Raw genomic sequence first — 19,905 nt, 5'->3', positions numbered from 1 at the left:
GGCTATTACATCTGAATCCATTGTGGTCTCAGGGATCTTGAGAGGACACATCTTTTCTGATCAGTGTCACTGTTGATGACACAGGTATACGGCGTCTCCCCCTCCTCACCTTTCTCTCTTCCCCGTTGCAAGCCCCAGAGGTAGACAGGCATGGGTTGCAGATCAGGAAAGGGGGTACTGCCCCCAGAATGTGAGCAGTAGGGGTGACCCCAGCACCACTGGGGTTGGTTCTCCCCCTCTGCAGCTCTGGAGGACACACAAGTGCACAGAGCTTTCCTCTGGGAATGCAGATGTGGTGTCCCTTGACCACAAGAAGAGCAATCTGCCCTGGGCTCCATTTCTCAACAGCAGCCCCTGTAATGGACCTGAACTCCCAGTGGTGACTGCCCTCCACCCCTTCTGTTGGGCAGTGAGCAGAGGTGGGATGGGGAAAGGGGTGGGGGCAGGGGGAAGGCGGGGGAGCAGAAAGAGGGCAGGGACCAATGACTCACAGCTTTCAGGATGCTGACTGCCTCCTTGCTGAGCCAGACCGGGTAGAGCACGTCATCGTGGAGGATGGACTCAAACAGATCGTCCTCGTTGTCAGCCTCGAAGGGGGGCTGCCCGGCCATCATCTCGTACATCAGTACCCCCAGGGCCCACCAGTCCACTGAGGGGCCGTACTCCAACTCCTGCAGGATCTGTTCGGGAGATGGGCAACATCAGGGCCCCCCTGCAGGCTGCCCCCCACCAGGCCACGCCTGCACCACAAGCGGCCTTGCGAAGACCTGGGTTTCTATTTCCAGCTTGTTCTTCCATAGAGTAGGGCTGCCTTATAAAAATGTGGGTTCTAAATCAGCTAGTTGAGTGAAAACTGAGTTTGGGAGGTACACTGTAGGGGCCAGGTTTCCAGAGTCAACACCCACAGTCTGCCTTGCAGTGGGAACAAATTACAGCTTCTTTGCTTCAGTACCAGATGAAGTTCCTCACTTGCATGGAGGGCCATGTGAAAAAACTGTGCATATTCTCAACACTAAAATCACAGTGAGTGAGTGCAGCAAATTTAGGTCTCCCCTCACTAAAAAAGGGTGATCAGAACCTCAGTCCTCTTTAGAGAGTGACAACGCTGAATTCATGGAGCCCTGGGCTCTTGGAAAAGAAACTACAGTTAATAAATCTCCCCACCTGTTTGTGTTCTAATCATAAAGGACCACTATGCTCTTGCATATTCTGAGAAAAGACCCATGTCTATTATTCTTCATGACTTTCCTAAGGCCTGCTGACAAACCATTTTCCTTCCTTTATAAAGCCACAGAACCCCTTTAAAAAATGATTGAGTGCTATTTTACCTTTATAACAGTTTTTACACAGATTATATTCTTTTTCTTAATTTACTGGTGAAAAAATTAAACACTTAATTAAGTGACTTGCAGGAAATAAAGCCAGATTTATGTACTCGTTCCAATCTTACTTCAGATTTGACTTAAGTTCAAAGTTTATGTTTTATCCATTACTAAATACTGTTAAACATGACACTAATCTGCTTTGTGGTATATTCATTATAATTAGCTCACAATTTTGTGCTCAAACATATAATAAACTCCATCAATTTCTTACCATATTATTTCACTTATTGCTTGTTAGTTTCACACTGAGAAAACTAAAGAGGTATAGATTTTAATTAGCTTAACATGCGTGTTTGTTTTGTCAGTGATCCTTGCATATTGAGTGGATTCCCTCCTTTTTTGGAAAAGGCAATGGCACCCCACTCCAGTACTCTTGCCTGGGAAATCCCATGGATGGAGGAGCCTGGTAGGCTGCAGTCCATGCGGTCGCTAAGAGTCGGACACAACTAAGCGACTTCACTTTCATTTTTCACTTTTATGCACTGGAGAAGGAAATGGCAACCCACTCCAGTGTTCTTGCCTGGAGAATCCCAGAGAGCCTGGTGGGCTGCCGTCCATGGGGTCGCACAGAGTCCGACACGACTAAAGCCACTTAGCAGCAGCAGCAGCCCTCCTTTTTATTTCAGGCATTCCATAAAATTCTCCCTATTACAAGAGCCCAAACCAAATCCTGGTTGTCTGGTGCATTTTGTCTTTGCATTTTTCTTTGACAAATCCTCCAAATAAGGACTTGGCACTTCTCTTATCTATGTTCTCTTTGCCTCTTCCTCCAAGTATATGGAGTCAGAGTCACTCAGGTTACATGCACTTAGTGCATGATGCTGAAGACATGCTGGGAAAAAAAAAAAAAAGACATGCTGACATCAGCTTCCTGCAGAATGGCGTGTGAGGACTGAAGTTTTACAGACGGAATCAGAATGTCAGTGCAGGAGGGGAACTCTGAGTCAAGAAGCTGCAGAACTTTTGGAAAAGCAAGTCAATTCCCCCTCCTAATTTTTCTGTAATGCTGGTCAGGTGCTAGAGATAGAAGATCAACCAGAGGTACCTAAGTTCACCCCAAGTTTGGCATTACATTTCTGGGTGATCTCAAGCCAGACAGTTGCCTTCCTCATTTATCATATGAGGCTCAGATCCTCAGCTTAACCTCACAAGATCAATTAAGATGGAAGATTCCGAAAGCCTACTGCAGATACAAAGCTCTATATAATTGGATGGTGATACTAAATCTAATTTTACTTCTACAAGGTTTCATCTCCATGTTTGTATAGTATGTAGCATGTCAGTGATGTGTAGTTGGCTCAGAGCACAAAGAATGCTGGGTTGTCCCCACTGCTAAGGAAGTGATGTTCCCACTCCACGGTGATATTTTCTTCTTATCAGTCAGCAGGACCAGGCGTGGTGCTGCCCAGAGACAGCAGGGCAGGTGAGGGGTCATCTCTGATTGCTCTCAGTGCTATCATTCTATAGAGAATTCCAAAAAGTGAAGGGAGGAGGAGCACGACTGGAGTGCACATCCTCAAAGGGGGTAGATTCTGAAGACACCTTCCCAAATGGCAACGGTCACTCCAGCCTGCGGGTCACCCCAGGCAGGTAACGTCTCGGGTCACCTATTTCAGAATGAAGGTCCAGCTCAGTTTCCAGATTCCCAGACAGAAGACGAGGTTGAACTCAGGTATCTGGACTGTCTGGGGTCTGCTCAAAATGCTCTTCTCAAGGTTGCAGATTGCTTGGGATTAAATCAAAAGGTGGGAGAAGCATTTTGACAATAGCGAAAAAAAAAAAAAAGATGCACATTTTAGGACTCTTTAGAACTTAGAATGAAAAGGAATGTGAGCAAATGCAGCCAACTTTAAATTATTTGGGGCTGGTAATCTGCTTGGTTAGGACCTTTGATCTCTTAGTCCAGTGGTCAGTACATGGTATCTGAAAGGTCAAAGATATAGGCTCCACTGAGAAGCCAGTAAAGCTGCTTGGTGCTAAAGCCAAAGTCTGAGCCTCCCTCAACCTTGAAAGACCCAGAGCCCCAGCCTGGCTCACTGTGGTACCACCTTCAAGGTCATGGTTATCACCAAAAGCTTTCCTCCAAAAAGATTTCCTGGATTTTTTCCAACCTTTCTCCTAGTTTCTGGCACCGTACGACCTCTGGCCTTAAGATTTGATAGGCACTTTCCACATACCTCATGATTTTAGCTATCTTTTTTTTGTGGTCAACTATCTCCCCAGGGCATCCATAAGCCACCAGAGGACAGGGGCTTTAGCAGTTCTCTGGATCTACTCATGACTAGCCTGTTTCCAACACTCAGGGAGACTGGCTGCCAGCTGTGTCCACTGTGTGTATCTTCCAGGGCATGCTCCCTTCTCTCCTGGGCTCTGGGGACCCTGGTGCTAAGGTAGCTACCCGCTAACCTTAGGGCAGGGCTGGTACAGCTGGGTGTGGTGGGGAGGTAGCTTCCAGGTGACCCTGTGTGTGCTCAGACAGGATGGTGCTAGGGAAACCACCAGAGCTGCACGGCCCACCTTTCCCCAGGCCCCTCCAGAAGCTTCCTATTTGGGGTGGCATCTTTAATAAAATCCTCCTCAGGTTTGACCCTAATTATCTGCTTCCAAATCACCTTGTCATGGATGGAGCTGGTGAGAAGGCAAGTCTTCACATGCCAAGGGAGGGTACCTGGCATGGCAGCCAACCCCTAGATGGGTCAGAGCTGGGGAAGAAGAGCAGGCATTGGGCCTAAAGACGCCAGGCACTTCCCAGGGCTGGCCACCATTGTCTGGGGAGCAGGTGAGGAGATAGGGGAGGGGGTGCCATGGAGGTCAGCCAAGGGCCTATGGTGGAAAGAGAAGCCTCAGGGTAGAGTCAGTGCCTCAGAAGGTGTCTCTGGTTTCAGGGTTAGCCAGGCACCTTGCAACCCCTCCTATTTGGATATAGGCTTATGCTTTCTGAAGCATTTCCATGCTCTAATCGCATTAGATTCTCAAAACATTTGATGAGGCGGCTAGGGCAGGAATTATCATTCCCATTTGAAAGATGAGGAATCTGAGGGTCAAAAACATTTTGTGACTTGGTCAAGGTCACATGGGGGCTTTTGTGGTTAAGTCCAGCCTAGATTCTCAACTCTTAGTACTGTGCTTTGCCCACCCCACTGCGTGACCCAACAACCATGATGATTGTGATGGAGCCACTGTTGACCCCATACTTACTGTGGTCTGGGCACTGGGCTAAATGCCTTAGCAGCATAATTTCATTTAACCTTCTCAGTGACCCTTTGATAAAGGTAGCAATGCCCCTATCAGCTATAATTTGCCTACAGTAAGGCCAGGAATTGCTTGGCATTTCAGAGCAGTGATGCTGCGTAGTTGACACAAGTACAGAGCGAGAAGGCACAATGTCTGGGTCCCTATAAAACAGAAACCACAGTTATCCACTGTGAGTTTTGCCAATGGATTGCCTTTCATCAAAGTTGTGTGGGTGTTCTGTTCATCATAAAGTGAATGTTTGTCTTGGGCTGGGTCCTTGACTACTACACTAGGCTGTCAAGCCTTTGACTCTGACATCAATTCACAGAGGGCCTAGAACCAACCATTCTGATGATAAAGAGTGAATGAGGAAGGTGGTGGAAAATCAGGTCTCAACTGAGAGCCCTTGCTTTCAATTTCTCCTTGAAAGTTAAACTCCTAATGTTTCCGCTAAAAGAACTTACTAGTAGAGGCAGTCTGAAATTTCTATTCTTCAGATATTTTAGAAGATAGAGGTTCCAGTGAGACTTTACCTATTACCATCCTCACTCTGCGAACCTCCTCAGGCCTCCTTGTGTCTTATCTGGGCTGTAAAAAACTCTCAACCAATCTTCTCTGGCCCTCTAGCTTCTGATCTACATTCCTGTTGCCTGTCTTCTTTCTGGGACAGGTCTGATGATGCCCCTCCTTCCCCTGGGAAACCTTCAGGGGGTCCACAGATCCTATAGAAGAAAGGCCACTTTCCCTGGTCCTTTTTCTTAATCTTGTTCATTACTAAGAGCACTAAGAAACCCTCTGTTCTGGCCATACTATCTTCCTTTCTAAAAAAGGCCAAGAATGTTCTCATCCCCCAGGCTTTGCTCATGTTGGAGTATTACAAGTTCTTATTTATTTATTTATTCATTCAACAAACCATTACTAAGAGACTGATTTGTGTGCCAGAGATTAGAAACAAAGTCTCTGCCTTAAAGGATTCAGAGCCCAGGGATACTGAATCTCCTCCCCTGCCCCACACCCACCCCAACCCTTCCTGTTGTTTTCGGGAATGCGCCCCCGCCCCCCCACTGCATACCACCAAAGGAAATCCTGCTGACTCTCTGCAACTCAATTCATCCACCAGGTGCCCTAAGAAACCTTCCCTGAGTCCTGAGGTTACCATCTTGTGTACCTATTTATTCTGCTTAACTAGCTGTCACTCTCTTGAGACACAAAGGCCTTTTAGGAGAGCCACCAGGGTCTCAGTAATTCTTCATCCTCACACCACTTTGTGTCTAGCAGATGCTCGAACAGTGCCCACTGGAAAGAAATGAAATCTGGCTGTGCTAACTCCTACTCACAATGGACAATGCTTAAAGGGGACTAGTACTTCCTTCTTACCTCACATGTTTCAGAACCCTTGAGACCATTTTTATTAAGTATCTGTGATAGACTATGTCTTAAATCTGAATCATTCCACACCAGATATCTCTCAGTCTGGGAAGACTGACCTGGAGAAAACTCAGAGCAAAGAAAACACATTATGATGAACAAAATATCGAAGCAACTTCCATAAAAGGCAACATTGGTGAGGCTCACAGTGAACATCTCTGATCTCCATTAAAGCCAGCTCAGATGCTCTCCTCTTCCTGCTTAACCTTATGTGCCTGCTATGCAGAATCCATGATACATTAGAAATGGCAGCTAATTTTTGGTTTTACTGTAGGCAATTAAAGCTGTATAGCTTAGCTCTGCCTTTATCAATGGTGTTCCTTTAGTCTGGTTACTAAAAAGTGAAAACAGAGCTTTCCTGGTGGATCAGTGGTAAAGAGTCCTCCTATAAATGCAGGAGACACAGGTTAAATCCCTGACTGGGGAGGATCCCACATGCCATGAAGCAACTAAGCTTATGAGCCACAACTATTGAGCCTGTGCTCTAGAGCCCAGGAACTGCAGCTACTGAGGCCCACATGCCCTAGAACCTGTGCTCCGCGATGAGGAAGCCATCACAACGAGGGGGCACACAACGAGAGAGCCCCTGTTCCCTGTAACGAAGAAAACCCTGTGCAACCACCAAGATCCAGGACAGCCAAGCTAAATAAATAATTAAAAAAATAAAACACAGCGCTACCTTAAGAAAAGTAAAAACAATACAAGTCAACAAACATTGCTTGGTCCTAGCTTTGTGATGGTTCTGGACTGGGATGAAATGGGATGCTCAGTGAGGGCCTGGCTAGCTTCAGGGAATGGCCTGTTATTTTCAGTTCGCCGTTCTCTCCTCATCACCACCACTTCCTTATGGAGAAATCGATATGCCTTTACCTTTCCTTTTTTCCCTCCTGCCTGGAATTCATCCTGGTTTTCCAGAGCCTTCACCCAGCACTGCTAGATGACCCCAACACTTGAGGATGAACTCAGGCCTTAGCCCTGGCAGTGGGAGGAGGTAGCCCCTTATCTTCATGGTCTTACCTCAGGAGCAATGTAGTCGGGTGTCCCGCAGAAAGTGGTGGTCGTCACACCGTTCAGAATCCCTTCCTTGCACATCCCAAAGTCAGCCAGCTTGCAATGACCTTCTGCATCCAGAAGGATATTGTCCAGTTTCAAATCCCTATAAGACAGGGCAGAACCACATGATTAGTGCTTCACTTATCCCAATATGACCTTTCTAGTTGGAGAGATATGCACATCTCAGGGAAATCTGCTACAGAAAGGGAAGTCTTCAAGGAGGCTTTACCTGCCAATAACCGACCACAGTCCAGGGCTCTCACCCACATGGCCACCCCCTCAAAGATGACACCCATTCACTCCAACACGAGGGAGGAATTTCTGTAACCTCAGGAATGTTTAAACCTTGCTTTGGTTTAAAAAGGTCAGCAGCTATTCATTGAAACACTACTATATGTGGAAATTTGTATTATTCAGATCATGAGTTAATCACAGGAATCAGCTGGAAGGACAGGACTGACATATTGAAACCAGGGAAGCAGATAGAACACATAAGAAGCAAGTGCTACTTTACAAGGCACTATGTGAGCTATTGTTTTCAGTGGGGAGATCATTGCTGGCTGGTGTAGGTAGTGGGGGCTTCCAGGAAACTGAGTCTCAAGAGAAAGGACAGAACACAGAGAGAAAAGGCGGGAAGGAGGGGAGGGCCAACATGACAGATGCAAAAGACAATGAGGAGGCCAGAGCACTGGGTCCCAGGATACAGCGAGCTAGGACAGGCATGTTAAAAACAGCCACGAAGAGCCTAGTACACCAGGAAGAAGGAAGCTGAAATTCATGCTCAGGGGCCGAGGATAACTGAAGCCCAGCCTGCACAAGCAGGAAGCATTTGCAAACTCAGTCTCCTGGGGGCAAGCAGGCCGCGGAGGGGAGGGGGGGCGGTCTGAGTGCAGGAAAGAAGGCACACTAGCTGCAATTCCCAGGACTCATAAAGCTGGGTGGTTCTCAGGCCTCAGGCAGTGCGGCTCCCACATGGCCAGTTCTACAGTTTGGGGTTCCACATAAGATCTCACATATAACCTAGGATTCTGGATGATAAATCCCCTATCAGGCAAGTCTGCAAATTCTAGACCCATCTCATAGAAAGATCCAGATGGAGGTCCTCACCCTGGGTCTCTCTCAGCAGTCACTCTGGGGTGGGGGTGGGGGGTCTTGCAAAGACAGCTGATTCCACAGCACACAGAGCAAGAGGGACCTTTCTCACAGGCCTGCTGGCGTCTGCACTTGAACTCCAGCCACTGTCAGGAATCCAGGCCTGAGTGCAAAGGTGCAGCAGGAAGCACTCTAAGGCTGGCCTGTCTCGCACCCGTGGCCCCATTTCCTCGTACAGCTGGGACTTCTTGAGAAAGAAGAAAGCACATAAAATGTGCTGCTCTAAGCAAATGCCTGGGAACTACAGAAAGAAGAGTGCATCCGATCAGCCGAGCCCCTGGGACCAGGGCTCACCAAGTCCCCTCTCTGGCCTCTGTGTGTGGTCAAGGCTGGGTTCTGGTGGGGGCGATGAGGGTGGGAAATGACGAGAGAGGAACCCGGCCTGGGCTCAGGTAGCCTGGGGGACAATCACTACAGGGGTAGGTCCTGTGCAGGTCTGTAATCTCATGCGCTGGTGGGAAGGACTACTGTGGTGAGAGTGTCAAAGTAGCCCATCTTTACCACCTTTACACATGAGGCAACAGAGAGGGAGCTGGGAGTCCTGCAAACGTGTGCGAGTGGCTGAGGCTGACTCAGGGCCCCACCGAGTTAGGGCCCCTACTTGCTCTCTAGACTGGAGCTGCCTTTCCAAGACCCACCCCTGCCCACCACGATCACCACAGCAACACTCAGGCTGCTAATAACCAAAGCCCGCGGGAAGCGTGCCTGGTCATCGACAAACCACAGTCGTATTCTGAACAACTGACAGTTAGGAAGAGCGCTCTCTGCATGACAGTGGCAGAAACTAACCAAGGGAAGACGGAAGAGGTAAGTGATTTCTGTAAGGTGACGGGGTCCTGATGGATCTAGAACCTGAAGCTGGGCACCACTGCCTCTGGGTATGACACTCCCCCACCTTCTGGCCTTCTCAGTGACAGATTCTCAATGCCAGCCACCACCCCCAAATTTAAAAGGAGCCCCGCATGCCATTGCTCAAAGCACTCTCTTTGAAAATGTTCGTTATGTCACAGGAGTCTCACTTGCTTCTGTGTGAATGGAATAGATTCAGTAGATTCTGAGCCAGCCTGAACCTTGCCCTCATTCTGAAAATCGAGACTCAGCATTTCCGGTCCATCAGGCTCAGCCTTTCCTTCTGCTTGGGGCTCCTACTCAGAGTAAGAGAAGGTGAACCTTCAGTTCCTCCCTGTCTCCCGTTCTTCTCTGCCCTCCGTTGCCCTGGCCCAGGCGCACATCATCCCTGGGCTCTCTGCCCCTCTGCTTCTAGGAGAGAGAAGCCACTCCTGATGAAGGCAGGCCAGGGTGGCCACCAGGGCGGAGCACATTTTGCTGGCAGCTGCCCCTCTGCTATGGCGAAGGGAGGCCCCAGGCCAAAGCATTTCTTCCTGCTGTCTTGTCACTGGTGCCTGACATATTCCTCAGATTCCCCCTCCATCGTCTATATTTATCTAAACTTCAACTCCCCACACGAAACCAAGTCCCAGGGAAGACTTCATGATTTATGTTCCTTTCCTTGTAACAGGAAAGATTAGCATAGCTTGAAAGACCCCTGGGTGCCTGAAAGGCCCTTAGTGGAACTCTACTTCTCTGGGGGGGTCTTCTAGTCTCATTAAAAAGAAAAATACCACAGGGACCAAACATGTCCTGTCTCAGGCTCTCAGTGAGTTCCCAGGTGGGGTTTCAGGGGATGGCAGTGCTCAGGAAAGCCCAGGGCCAGGGTTGCTCAGGTGGAGAAAGAGAGAGGAGGGGAGGGGATGAAGGCTTCCCGGGGAAGGGGGTAGCCTTGAAATTCTGCTTGCTGCGCAGCCGATTGAAGACTGTGGTCCCCTCGTGGTCTCCCTCCCTTCTCCAACCAGCATTGCTGTTCCCTGCCTTTCTACTTGCTCTTCCTGCCCCAGGATTTCTCTCCTCTGGGCTTCTAGTGCTGCCTCTTTCTAGGGATCTCTAAGCTTCCCCAAGTAGTGGGGTCAGAAACAGTCCTTTCCCAGCCTTGCCTTCTCTGCAGTCCAGTTTGCATGGCAGAGTGACTGGACTTTTCCTTTCGAGAGAAATTTCTCCTGGTCCTTGGGTCATGGCTGAGCAAGGAGTAGGTACTTGCCAAACTTGGGGACTGACAGCTTTGCAAAGAGGGGCTCCTGCCTAGACATCAATCCTTCTCTATTCAATCCCCAAATACAAGGTCAGGGCACTTTTGAGGACTGGAACATTGTTTATGGAGTTGTTGTTCAGTTGCTAAGTTATATCTAACTCTTTGCCACCCTAGGTACTGCAGCATGCCAGGCCTCCCTCTTTCGATCTCCCAGAGTCTGCCCAAGTTCATGCCCATTGAATTGGTGATGCCATCCAACCATCTCATCCTTTGTCACCCTCTTCTCCTTCTGCCTTCAATCTTTCCCAGCATCAGGGTTTTTCCGATGAGTCAGCTCTTTGCATCAGATGACCAAAGTATGGGAGCTTCAGCATCAGTCCTTCCAATGAGTATTCAGGGTTGATTTCTTTTAAGACGGACTGGTTTGATCTCCTTGCAGTCTAAGGGACTCTCAAGAGTCTTTTCCAACACCACATTTTGAAATCATTAATCCTTTGGTTTAAGGAGTAGGTTTTTTTTTTTTCTTTTTTTTTAAATAATGGAAACAAATACAGCAACATCCCTTTCCCTATATATGAGCCAATGTGACTGGCCTTTATTAAGCTGATCTATTAATAGTTTCACTCAATCTTTTTCAGTTGGTAATACATTCATGTATAAAACTCAAACTGTAAAGGGCATACAGGAAATATTCTCCCCTCTGCCTCTGTCCCTTCCCCGCTACAGGCAATTGCTTTTAACTTATTCTTTGTGCATCCTCTTGGTCACACTTTAGATGTAAATAAGAAAATGTGAATACACATTCATTTCCCTCCTTTAACTAACTGGGAGCTTGTCATATGCATTCATTTGTACCTTGTATCTTTTACTTATTTACTGGTTATATTGGACATCTTTCTGTCTTAGTACATGAAGAGCCTCCAAATTATTTTCTATGGTTGCATAATACTCCATCATAATTTCGGGGGGCCTGCTTAAGATGCTTCTAATATTGTGCTATTATAAATAGTGCTGCTGTGACTTAGCTTGTATATATGAAATCTTTACATATATGAAGGTACTTATGCATATATCCTAGAAATTTGAGTCTAATAGTACAAAAATGTAGATTTTGATGAATGTTGTCGAACTGCTCTCCTTGGAGGTTGAACAATTTATACTGCCAGAAGCGTAGGTGATAGTTCCTGCTTGCTACCCTGGTGTGTTACCAGGTTTCTGGTTCCGATAGGTAAAAGCAGTACTTCAGTATATATCCTTAGGTTTCTCTGTAAGTTTGAGCAATTTTCCTATGTTTAAAAGTGTTCTGTATTTTTGTTTTTTCCTCTGTGAATTGTCTGTTACCCATTTTCCTTTTGTGGTGTGTGTTTTTTGTTGATTGTCACGAGTTCTTTCTATATTAGGAAACAACCTTTGTGTGGGCTAAGAATTGCAAATGTGCTTGTCCCAGTTTACTCTTTGACTTTGACATTGCTTATGCCAGTTCTTGCCAGGCCAATATTATTTTTGTTGTAAGTGAATTGATGTTTAATTTTATAGGTTTCAGAGTTTATGTTTTCATTTGAAAGGTTTTGTTCTACCTATTTCACAGTCATAAAAGCATTCTCCCAAGGTTTTTCACTAGTACTTTTATGCTTTCATTATATAAAGACAAGTCTGTGATATGCTTGGAATTTATCTTGATAAAATGTGGGGAGTATAGATCCAACTTTGTTTTCAGACTTTTAGTAAAGTGTCCCAATCCCATATGTTAAATAGTTCATCTTTTACTCATTGATTGAAAAACTACCTTTATCAAATACTGGTATTAAATGTTCATATGTATTTGGATTTATTCCTTTACTCTTTACTCTTCACTCTATAACATTGATCTGTACCACACTTTTTAAATTATTGTAGGTTTAAAATATATTTTAATTGACAATAGGGCTGGTCCCCTCCTTCTCCTTTTTCAAAAGTTCCTGGCTACTCTTGCTTATTTATTTTTCCATTTGAACTTTAGAATCATCTGTCTAGTTAAAAAAAATCTTAGTGATGTTTTTATTGGAAACATGTTTAAAGTTATAAATTAACTCAGGGAGAATTGATCCTTCTGTGATGTTGAGTCTTCCAATTCAATATCATTGTTTGTCTTTCCATTTGTTCAAGTCTCGTCTGTGTCCTGTAGGAGCATTTTAAAGTTCTCTCTCATAGATCTTTTACCTTTTTGTTACATTTCATGGCAGTCTGCCCGTGGTCCCAATATTCACTCTCACTTTCTGCCATAGTGGCTTTCTTTTAAGCCAAGCACACAGTGATGCAGCTATAAACTAGGATTTATAGCCTTCTTTAGAGCTGGGCATGGTTATGTGACTAGGTTCTAGCCAATCAGATGTGTGAAAGTCTCCTTGAAAGGAAGAGCCTTACTCTTCTTTTTCATTTCTCCCTCTAGCCTATAACTTGAATGTGGCTATAATGTCTGGAGTCCTAGCAGCCGCCTTCAACCCTGAAGATAAGGACCCTGCCCCAGGAATGGTCACTGGACTGCCTATACTTCCAGATAACATTCACATGAAAAAGAAAAATTTGCATTTTATTTAAAGCACTGTTGTCTGGATTTTACATGTTAATTGCAAACTGAATCTACTTCTAAATAACCCAAGTTACTATTTTATATTTCACATTCCTATTGTATACAGTCTTGTCTTCCATTATATTTTCTATCAAGTTACACAAGTTTGCACTAACTATTGATTTCTGCTGGCCATTCTGTGCTCTGATGCTATAATGATCTTTTATTTTTGTAAAGGAGTTCTCCAGTTGATTCTCCTGGCTTTTCCAAATCATCTGTATTAGTGATTATTTTTATCTCTTCCTTTTCAGTGATTATATTTCTAACCTATTTCTTCCATCTGGTTGTATTGACTAGAACCTTGAGAACAATGCTAAAGAATAATGGTGATAGTGAGCACTTTTGGTAGTCCCTGATTTTGGGGGGGGGGGTGCTCCTATAATTTCTTCCTCAGGCAGAACACACTTGTCATGTGGCACCTGGATGAAGGCTACCTTCCTGTATTTCTCTACTAGATGGAGGACTTGTGAGAACTTCCATGGAGGCTCTATTAGTCCCCCAGCTGCTAGAGGTCCAAATGGGGTGTGTGGGGACTGGAGGGAAAGAGTTAGGGAGCAGGTCACATACCGTCCCTCTGGTCCAGGGTTTCTCACCCTTGGCACATTGGATTGGAATTCGATGCTGGATAATTCTTTGTTGTGGGAGGGCTGTCCTGTGCGTTGTAGGATGTTTGGTAGCACCTCTGGTCTCTACACATTAGATGCTCTTAGCAACCCCCACCCACCAATTCGTAACAACCAAAAATGGCGCTGCTGCTGCTGCTAAGTCACGTCAGTCGTGTCCGACTCTGTGCGACCCCATAGACAGCACTCAACAGGTTCCTCTGTCCCTGGGATTCTCCAGGCAAGAAAAATGGCTCTAGATATTGTTAAACATCTCCTTGCAGGGCCTCTGGTGGACAACTGCTTCTCAAATTTAAGTCTTAAGCAGTGATCAAAAGCTCCAAGATGGTCTGACCCAGATCATGAAGCCAAAGAGGGATTTGGGAGCCATGCTCTGGCTACCAGGAAAGGGTGCATCTGCCTATGGAATCCTCTGCCATTTCATCCTGGGAGACAAGAACCCTGACCACAACAATCCTGCTGACATCTGGCATCAACAACCACCTTTTTAAATGTATGAAGAAATGAATGCTTAGAAAAGGCGAGTTACTTGCCCAAGGCCTCAGGTTGGTGAGAAGCAATGCTATGCTAACTCCACACAGCTGCCCATGACCACGTTATGCCAAATACAAGACCCACCTTTGAGCTGAAAATCTCTGTCTGCTGCTTGGGCCCAGATCCTTTGGGCTGGGAAAGGAAGGCTTTGTGGTGAGAAGGGGACTACAGAGTCTGAGAGGTCACAGTGGCTGACAGGGGTGGGCTGATTTAGAGGCAGGATGGTATGACCAAGGCTCCCTTGGGGAAGGAGCATAGCTCTCTTCCAAAAATTCCAAAGACAGCAAGAAAGGAAATTCTCTAAACAAGATACCTTAAAGAATTCTATAAAACCTATGGGGATGGCAGGGAGGCCTAGCAGTTGGTTTTAAGGAGGGGAAAAAAAACCCTAACTTTTATTCTCTGATCAACTATACTAGTTTTTTGTGTTGAAAAAAGGGAAAGGGGCCTTTGAGTGAAAGCAAAGGTCCCTACAATGAGTTTGCTGTGAGCTGGGGAAGAAATGCTCTTATGCTGAGGAGAATTGAGGTCTTTCTACCACATCTGTTAGAGATGGGGCGAGAATAGCAGTAGGTCCAATTATACTTTTAACAAAAGTACACTTTTAGCATGACATGGAAATGTAGCCATGATAGTTTGAAATACATAATTTGGCTTCTTAGAATTGTACACCCCTACCCGCCCTCCCCATGGCTGTTTATGCACCTAAAAGCCAAAGAAATTGTGGATGCCTCTGTGTTGTGACCTGAGATGCTGGGGAGATACCCCCACTTGTCTCTTCCTGATAGACAGTGAGACCGTTCTGTATCTAAATCCTAACTAGGCTACTTTTTAGTTGGATGGTGTTGGACTAGTCCAAAATATCTTTAGGACTCAGTGCTCTTATCTGTAAAATAAGCAGAACACTGCCATAAAGCTCAGGCACAATGCCTGAGACACTGTAGTTACCCCAGTACTCTAGGGGATCTCTAAGAGTCATTGCTTAAAACCCACTTGCCATGTGAGGGCAAGTCACTAGAATTTTTGAAAAATACTTATTACCTCGTATTGTGTATAGAGGAGCCTGATAGGCTGCAGTCCACGGGGTCGCAAAAAGTCGGACATGACAAAGCAACTAACAAGCACATCCTACTGTGTATAAGCCACAGAGAGAGACACCATGGGATGAAAAATGGAAGCCTGTGCAACTGTAACATATGAGAGAAAGCGACAACTGACACTTAAAGGGGACAGAGACTGAAACTTTCAGTCTAGCCCAGAGAGAAAAATCAGAGATTCCTTTCCCCTGGGCCTGAGGAATGACAGCTGATGGGAACACCTACAGCCCCAGGGGAGAAAACAATGGGAAGAAGGTAGGGACTGAGGGGGCTGGTGTGGGGTGGGGCAACACAGGTGTTTCTAATCAGGACTGCCGTGACAGCTTCCAGACCCTTAGTTAGCAAACTGCCCAGGACCTGGGATCTCCACAGCTGGGAGTGGGGCCCACAGGGCGGTTGTGGTTCACAGCTGTAACCTGTTCCTAAGCTCTGGGCTTACACATCCTTAAGGCTACCACACCCCTTACCTTTCTTACTCACCACAACAGCCCTGGGCAGTGGGTAGCACCACCCCCAATTTACAGATAAAGAACCTGGGGAACACAAAGCTCAGTGACGTGAGTTGGGGTTGGCACTTCAGAAGTTGCGTACAGCTCTCTTTCCCTCCCACAGCACCATCTTGACTGAAAATTTCATTCTTTGCCATTTGTAAAATTATAGTGCCCCAATTTGATGGTTAGATTTCCCAGGAATAAAGGCCAAGAAACTCTTCTGTAAACCACAGAGCATTTAGCAAAGGGTTGGCACCCATGAGACTCAGAAGAAAAAAGTAAAAAAAAAAAAAAAATTGTTTTTCTTGACTTGAAAACGTGCCCTAAAGGAAGAGACCCATATGTGCCTGTCTCCTTCACCCTGGCTCCATTTTCAGTGCCCTCACTTCCTGGTATGCGCTCTCCACCAGCAGGCTAATTCCACAAAGCTCGGGCCTGAGTACCACAGGAACGACAGTAAATTCTTCCATTTATGTGAAGATAAGAGATGCAAAAGATTACTTCTTGGGATGCCAAGTATTTGGATCACCAGAGAACAGGCCCTCAGGGGGAGGTTATGAAGAAACTCTGCTTGTTTTTGGGCAAGCAGTGGAGACTTGCAAATGACTGTGGTTAATCAGATGGGAATCCAGGCTCTTCTGGCAGATGACGTCAAACACTTTCATAAACTTAATAATAAGTTCAACAGAAAGACCATTTGCCCCTTCAATGCAGACTACCCTCAAGACGGCAGCAGATGCTGCTGACCGGCTGTCATCCTTTCTCCCGGCTTTCTCTGTTGCAGCCACCTCCCATTTCTCCCAGGGAGGCCATGTCACTCAAGTACGACCCTACGCCAGACAGGATGGCACATGAGAAGCCTAGGAGACTGCACCTCCTGCCTGTCCATCAAACAGAAAAGCATAATTTGCTCTCAGAACCAAGGTAAATGATTTAAAAAAAAAATCTGCAGAGAAATCTTTCTCCAAGTCATAGGGAAAAGTTCATTCATTTAGGAACCAAGTCATAACCACCATTTTTTTTTTCCAGATGCTTTTGTATGCCCAGGCTCAGCGGTACATCTTTTACACACATTATCTCATTTAATCTCACAAATAGTCTATGAATCTGGTCAGATTATTATTCTCTCATTCTTAAAGAGGAGGAAGAAGGGTCTCAGATGTCACTGAGCTGGGCTGCCTGACATCAACTCTCATGTTCTCAATCCCATTTTGCTGTGTCATTTGGGGAGGAAAAAAATGCTGTACCACACTTTTGCCCTTTTGTGGGACTGAAACACAATTTTTGCTTTTGGGGTGGTGGTTGCTCTTGACTCATAGCAACATGGTTATAAGATGTAACTGATAAGCTACCCACTGCAGTTTGGACCAAATAGAAGACCCCCTGTCTGAAGGCAGTAGACAAATGGAAACCTGAGGTGTGAAAGAGCATCCCTGTTCATGGCCAAAATAAACAGCCTGGGGCTGTACCTGGGCATTAAGACTTGGAATCACTGTCGAATCACTTGTCTGATCGCATGATTCTCCAATTACTTTTTTTTTTCCACCCACAGTAATGAAAGCAAATTCTTATGCTTAATACTCACGGATAATATCCTGACCTCCACTGGTGGGAAATAGGCCTTGACTTGTGTCCTCAGCAAGGAGGATGGGCTGCCCTGACCGGACACTTAACACCTAGTCCTCTCGTTCCTCTCCAGGTCATCAATCAACTCGGCTTTGAAATGGCTATCTGGGGTTCAGAGTACAGACCAGGACCAAGGACAATAGTGACTTCAGGCAAGCTGCTTTTCTGAGCTTATAATCCCCCAGGACCCTTCCTCTAATATCCTGGGAAGCTAAGGCAGCTAGAATACACCAAGCTTGAACTTGCAATCCTGGCTGTTGGATACCAAATGTTTCCCTTTCTACTCCTGAGCAAACCTTTGCCAGCAGACATTTTGATACAAAATGTAAATCTGACCACTCTCTCCTACTATTTGCATTATTCAAGGGCACCCCCATGAACTCGCTTTCTAACATGGTATGTGAGATGCTGTGTGGTCTCCACCAGCCTGGCCTTTTAGCCTCATCCCTCAACATACCCCCTCAAAATCCAAACGTGGGGCCTGTGGGTGGTTTCCTAGATGTTTGAGACTGCCTCCTGCCTCAATGTCTTGGCACAGGCCCCACTAGGAGTATCTGTCTTCCACAATGCCCCACTCTATGGGGGCAGGGCCTGGGAATCCCTCCAGTGCCAGAAGCATCCTAGCTTCTCAATACCTGTTGGTCAGAGGAATGAAGAAAGGAATGAATAGAGAAGTGGATCATGGCTCCTCCAGTCAGATGACCCTATTTTCAGATAACATATGCAACTACTAAGATACATTGTTCTTTAAAAAAAAAATACTAAAACTAAGGCCAAAACCCCCGGAGGCAGCTGAATCTAAGGTTCTCTTGCACCTTCCAGTCCATTCTCTGGTTTCACGCGGGAAGAACCCTTTGTTGATGCCAGCAACTTCCATGGCAGTCAGACTGGCACCTAAGAGCCTTACTCTGGCCTTGGGGCTGGCCCTTCCCTGTTTCATTTGGTGCCCATTTCCCCTCTGTCCAGCCACAGGGTTTGTGTGACAGCTCCTCAAGCTCACTGAGCACTTTCCTGCTTTGAGACCTTTCCCACATGGCTGTTTCCTCTCCCTAGAGAACAGGCTCCCTGGCATTCTGGTCTCCATCCCCTTTTCTCAAAGATGCCTTTCTTGGCTACCCTGTCTAAAGCATCCCATCACCTCTTGCCCCTCCTCTTCCTTTATTTTCAGTCACCCTGGTCATTTCCTATGCAGCAATGATTACAACTTGCAATTACTTTGCTTGTTTATGTCCTTGAGTTTACAGTTTCCCTCACATGAGCTCCACAAGAACTATGTCTTTGTGTCTGCATCTTGGTCCCTAGAGCCTTCAAAATGCCTGGCCTTCATGTTTGTGAGTGTCTGGATCCATATAATGGGCAGGATCCATATTAAGCCCATTCTAAGGACAGTCTACTTAGTGGCATGACAACAACTCGTAATACATCCATTGCCTACTTGGCCCTGCTACATAATGCTTCAGACTATTTACTGAGATGCCGCTCAGGGTCTGCTTTAGAGCTGGGCCCTGAGGATACTAAGAGAGGACACAGTCCCTCTCCTCAAGGAAAGCTCTCTGTCTTTAAGACATAAGTGGACATGAGTCCAGAATACTTGGGATGGTAAGTTCTATACCAGAGGGACAAACAGGATACCATCACTGTCCTTAGAAGGCAAGAGCTACTGGTCTTGTCTTTTTTGGGCCCAGCAATTTGCAGCTCAGAACCCAGCCAGCACTCTGTCATCATAGAAAGGGCTATTCCAGCTAAAGGACCAAGAGTACCCTATTGAGTATCCTCCAGGGGGCGTGCCTGGAGTCTGGCGGAAGTGGACTATGGAACCCTAGTCAGGGTCCAGAATTCCCGGACAGGAAGGCCAGAAAACCACTCTTCAGATTCTTTTGTCAGGACGAGAAATTGCCATATTGTGAGTGTATGGCTTCCCTGTCCAGCTACACAAGGAGCCACGTGCTCAGAGAATGGTCATTCCCTCACAGGTCAGCCCAGCCCAGATAAAGAGCTGAGAAAACGCAAATGCAACTCCAACAAGTTGAGGAGGATGTAGGGCAAGCACGTCTTCCTGCAAAGTGGGGGTCACTCAAGTTACTTGGAGGATGTCAGAGGCCTCCGGCAAGGCCAGGGAGCTGAAAATGGACTGACCTCTGAAGGGACAGAAAACAGATTTTATTATTCTTAAAAAAAGAAGTTGTATATTTATATTTGTTTAATTTGGCCACAGAAGGTATTTGCTTTGAGACCGAGTGGTGCTTTTCAGCTGATTAGAGGTGTAGGTGTATGCTCATGTGTAGGCATACATGCTGCTAGAGACGGGTACGTGCTGTGTTCATGCCACACATGTGTTTGTGGGCTTGGGCTAAGGGGGATGCACAGGTCCGTGAGGACGAGGCAGGTCAAAAAGTTTCCTCTCTTTTATCAGGAAGGTCATAATCTGGCAGAGTTTATGAAAAAAAGACAGTTAGAGCTGGGAGTACTGGAGCACTGAAGAGTGCTCCACTTGATAGATATTTATGAGGCACCTACTGTATATATACTGGGGAGGTCCAGGTTGTGGAGTGAGGGCAGGGGTTGACAGCAGTTCAACTCGCATAGCC

At 46.2% G+C, this 19,905-nt stretch overlaps 1 protein-coding gene across 2 annotated transcripts in view; it reads right to left on the bottom strand.

The window, feature by feature from the left end:
* Positions 1 to 19,905, bottom strand: part of PRKCE (protein kinase C epsilon) — a 543,507-nt gene that overhangs the window by 30,353 nt on the left and 493,249 nt on the right. For both annotated transcript variants that reach the window (XM_040224743.1, XM_040224744.1), the window contains exons 13-14: positions 7,065 to 7,203; positions 492 to 680 (exon numbers count right to left, since the gene is read on the bottom strand). In XM_040224743.1, coding sequence (XP_040080677.1) covers positions 492 to 680; positions 7,065 to 7,203 — 328 coding nt within the window. The remainder of the gene's footprint in view (positions 1 to 491; positions 681 to 7,064; positions 7,204 to 19,905) is intronic.

The sequence above is a fragment of the Oryx dammah genome, unplaced genomic scaffold (genome assembly GCF_014754425.2).
Source record: "Oryx dammah isolate SB20612 unplaced genomic scaffold, SCBI_Odam_1.1 HiC_scaffold_25, whole genome shotgun sequence".
Taxonomy (NCBI): domain Eukaryota; kingdom Metazoa; phylum Chordata; class Mammalia; order Artiodactyla; family Bovidae; genus Oryx; species Oryx dammah.
This window is presented reverse-complemented; position numbering and strand designations above follow the sequence as displayed.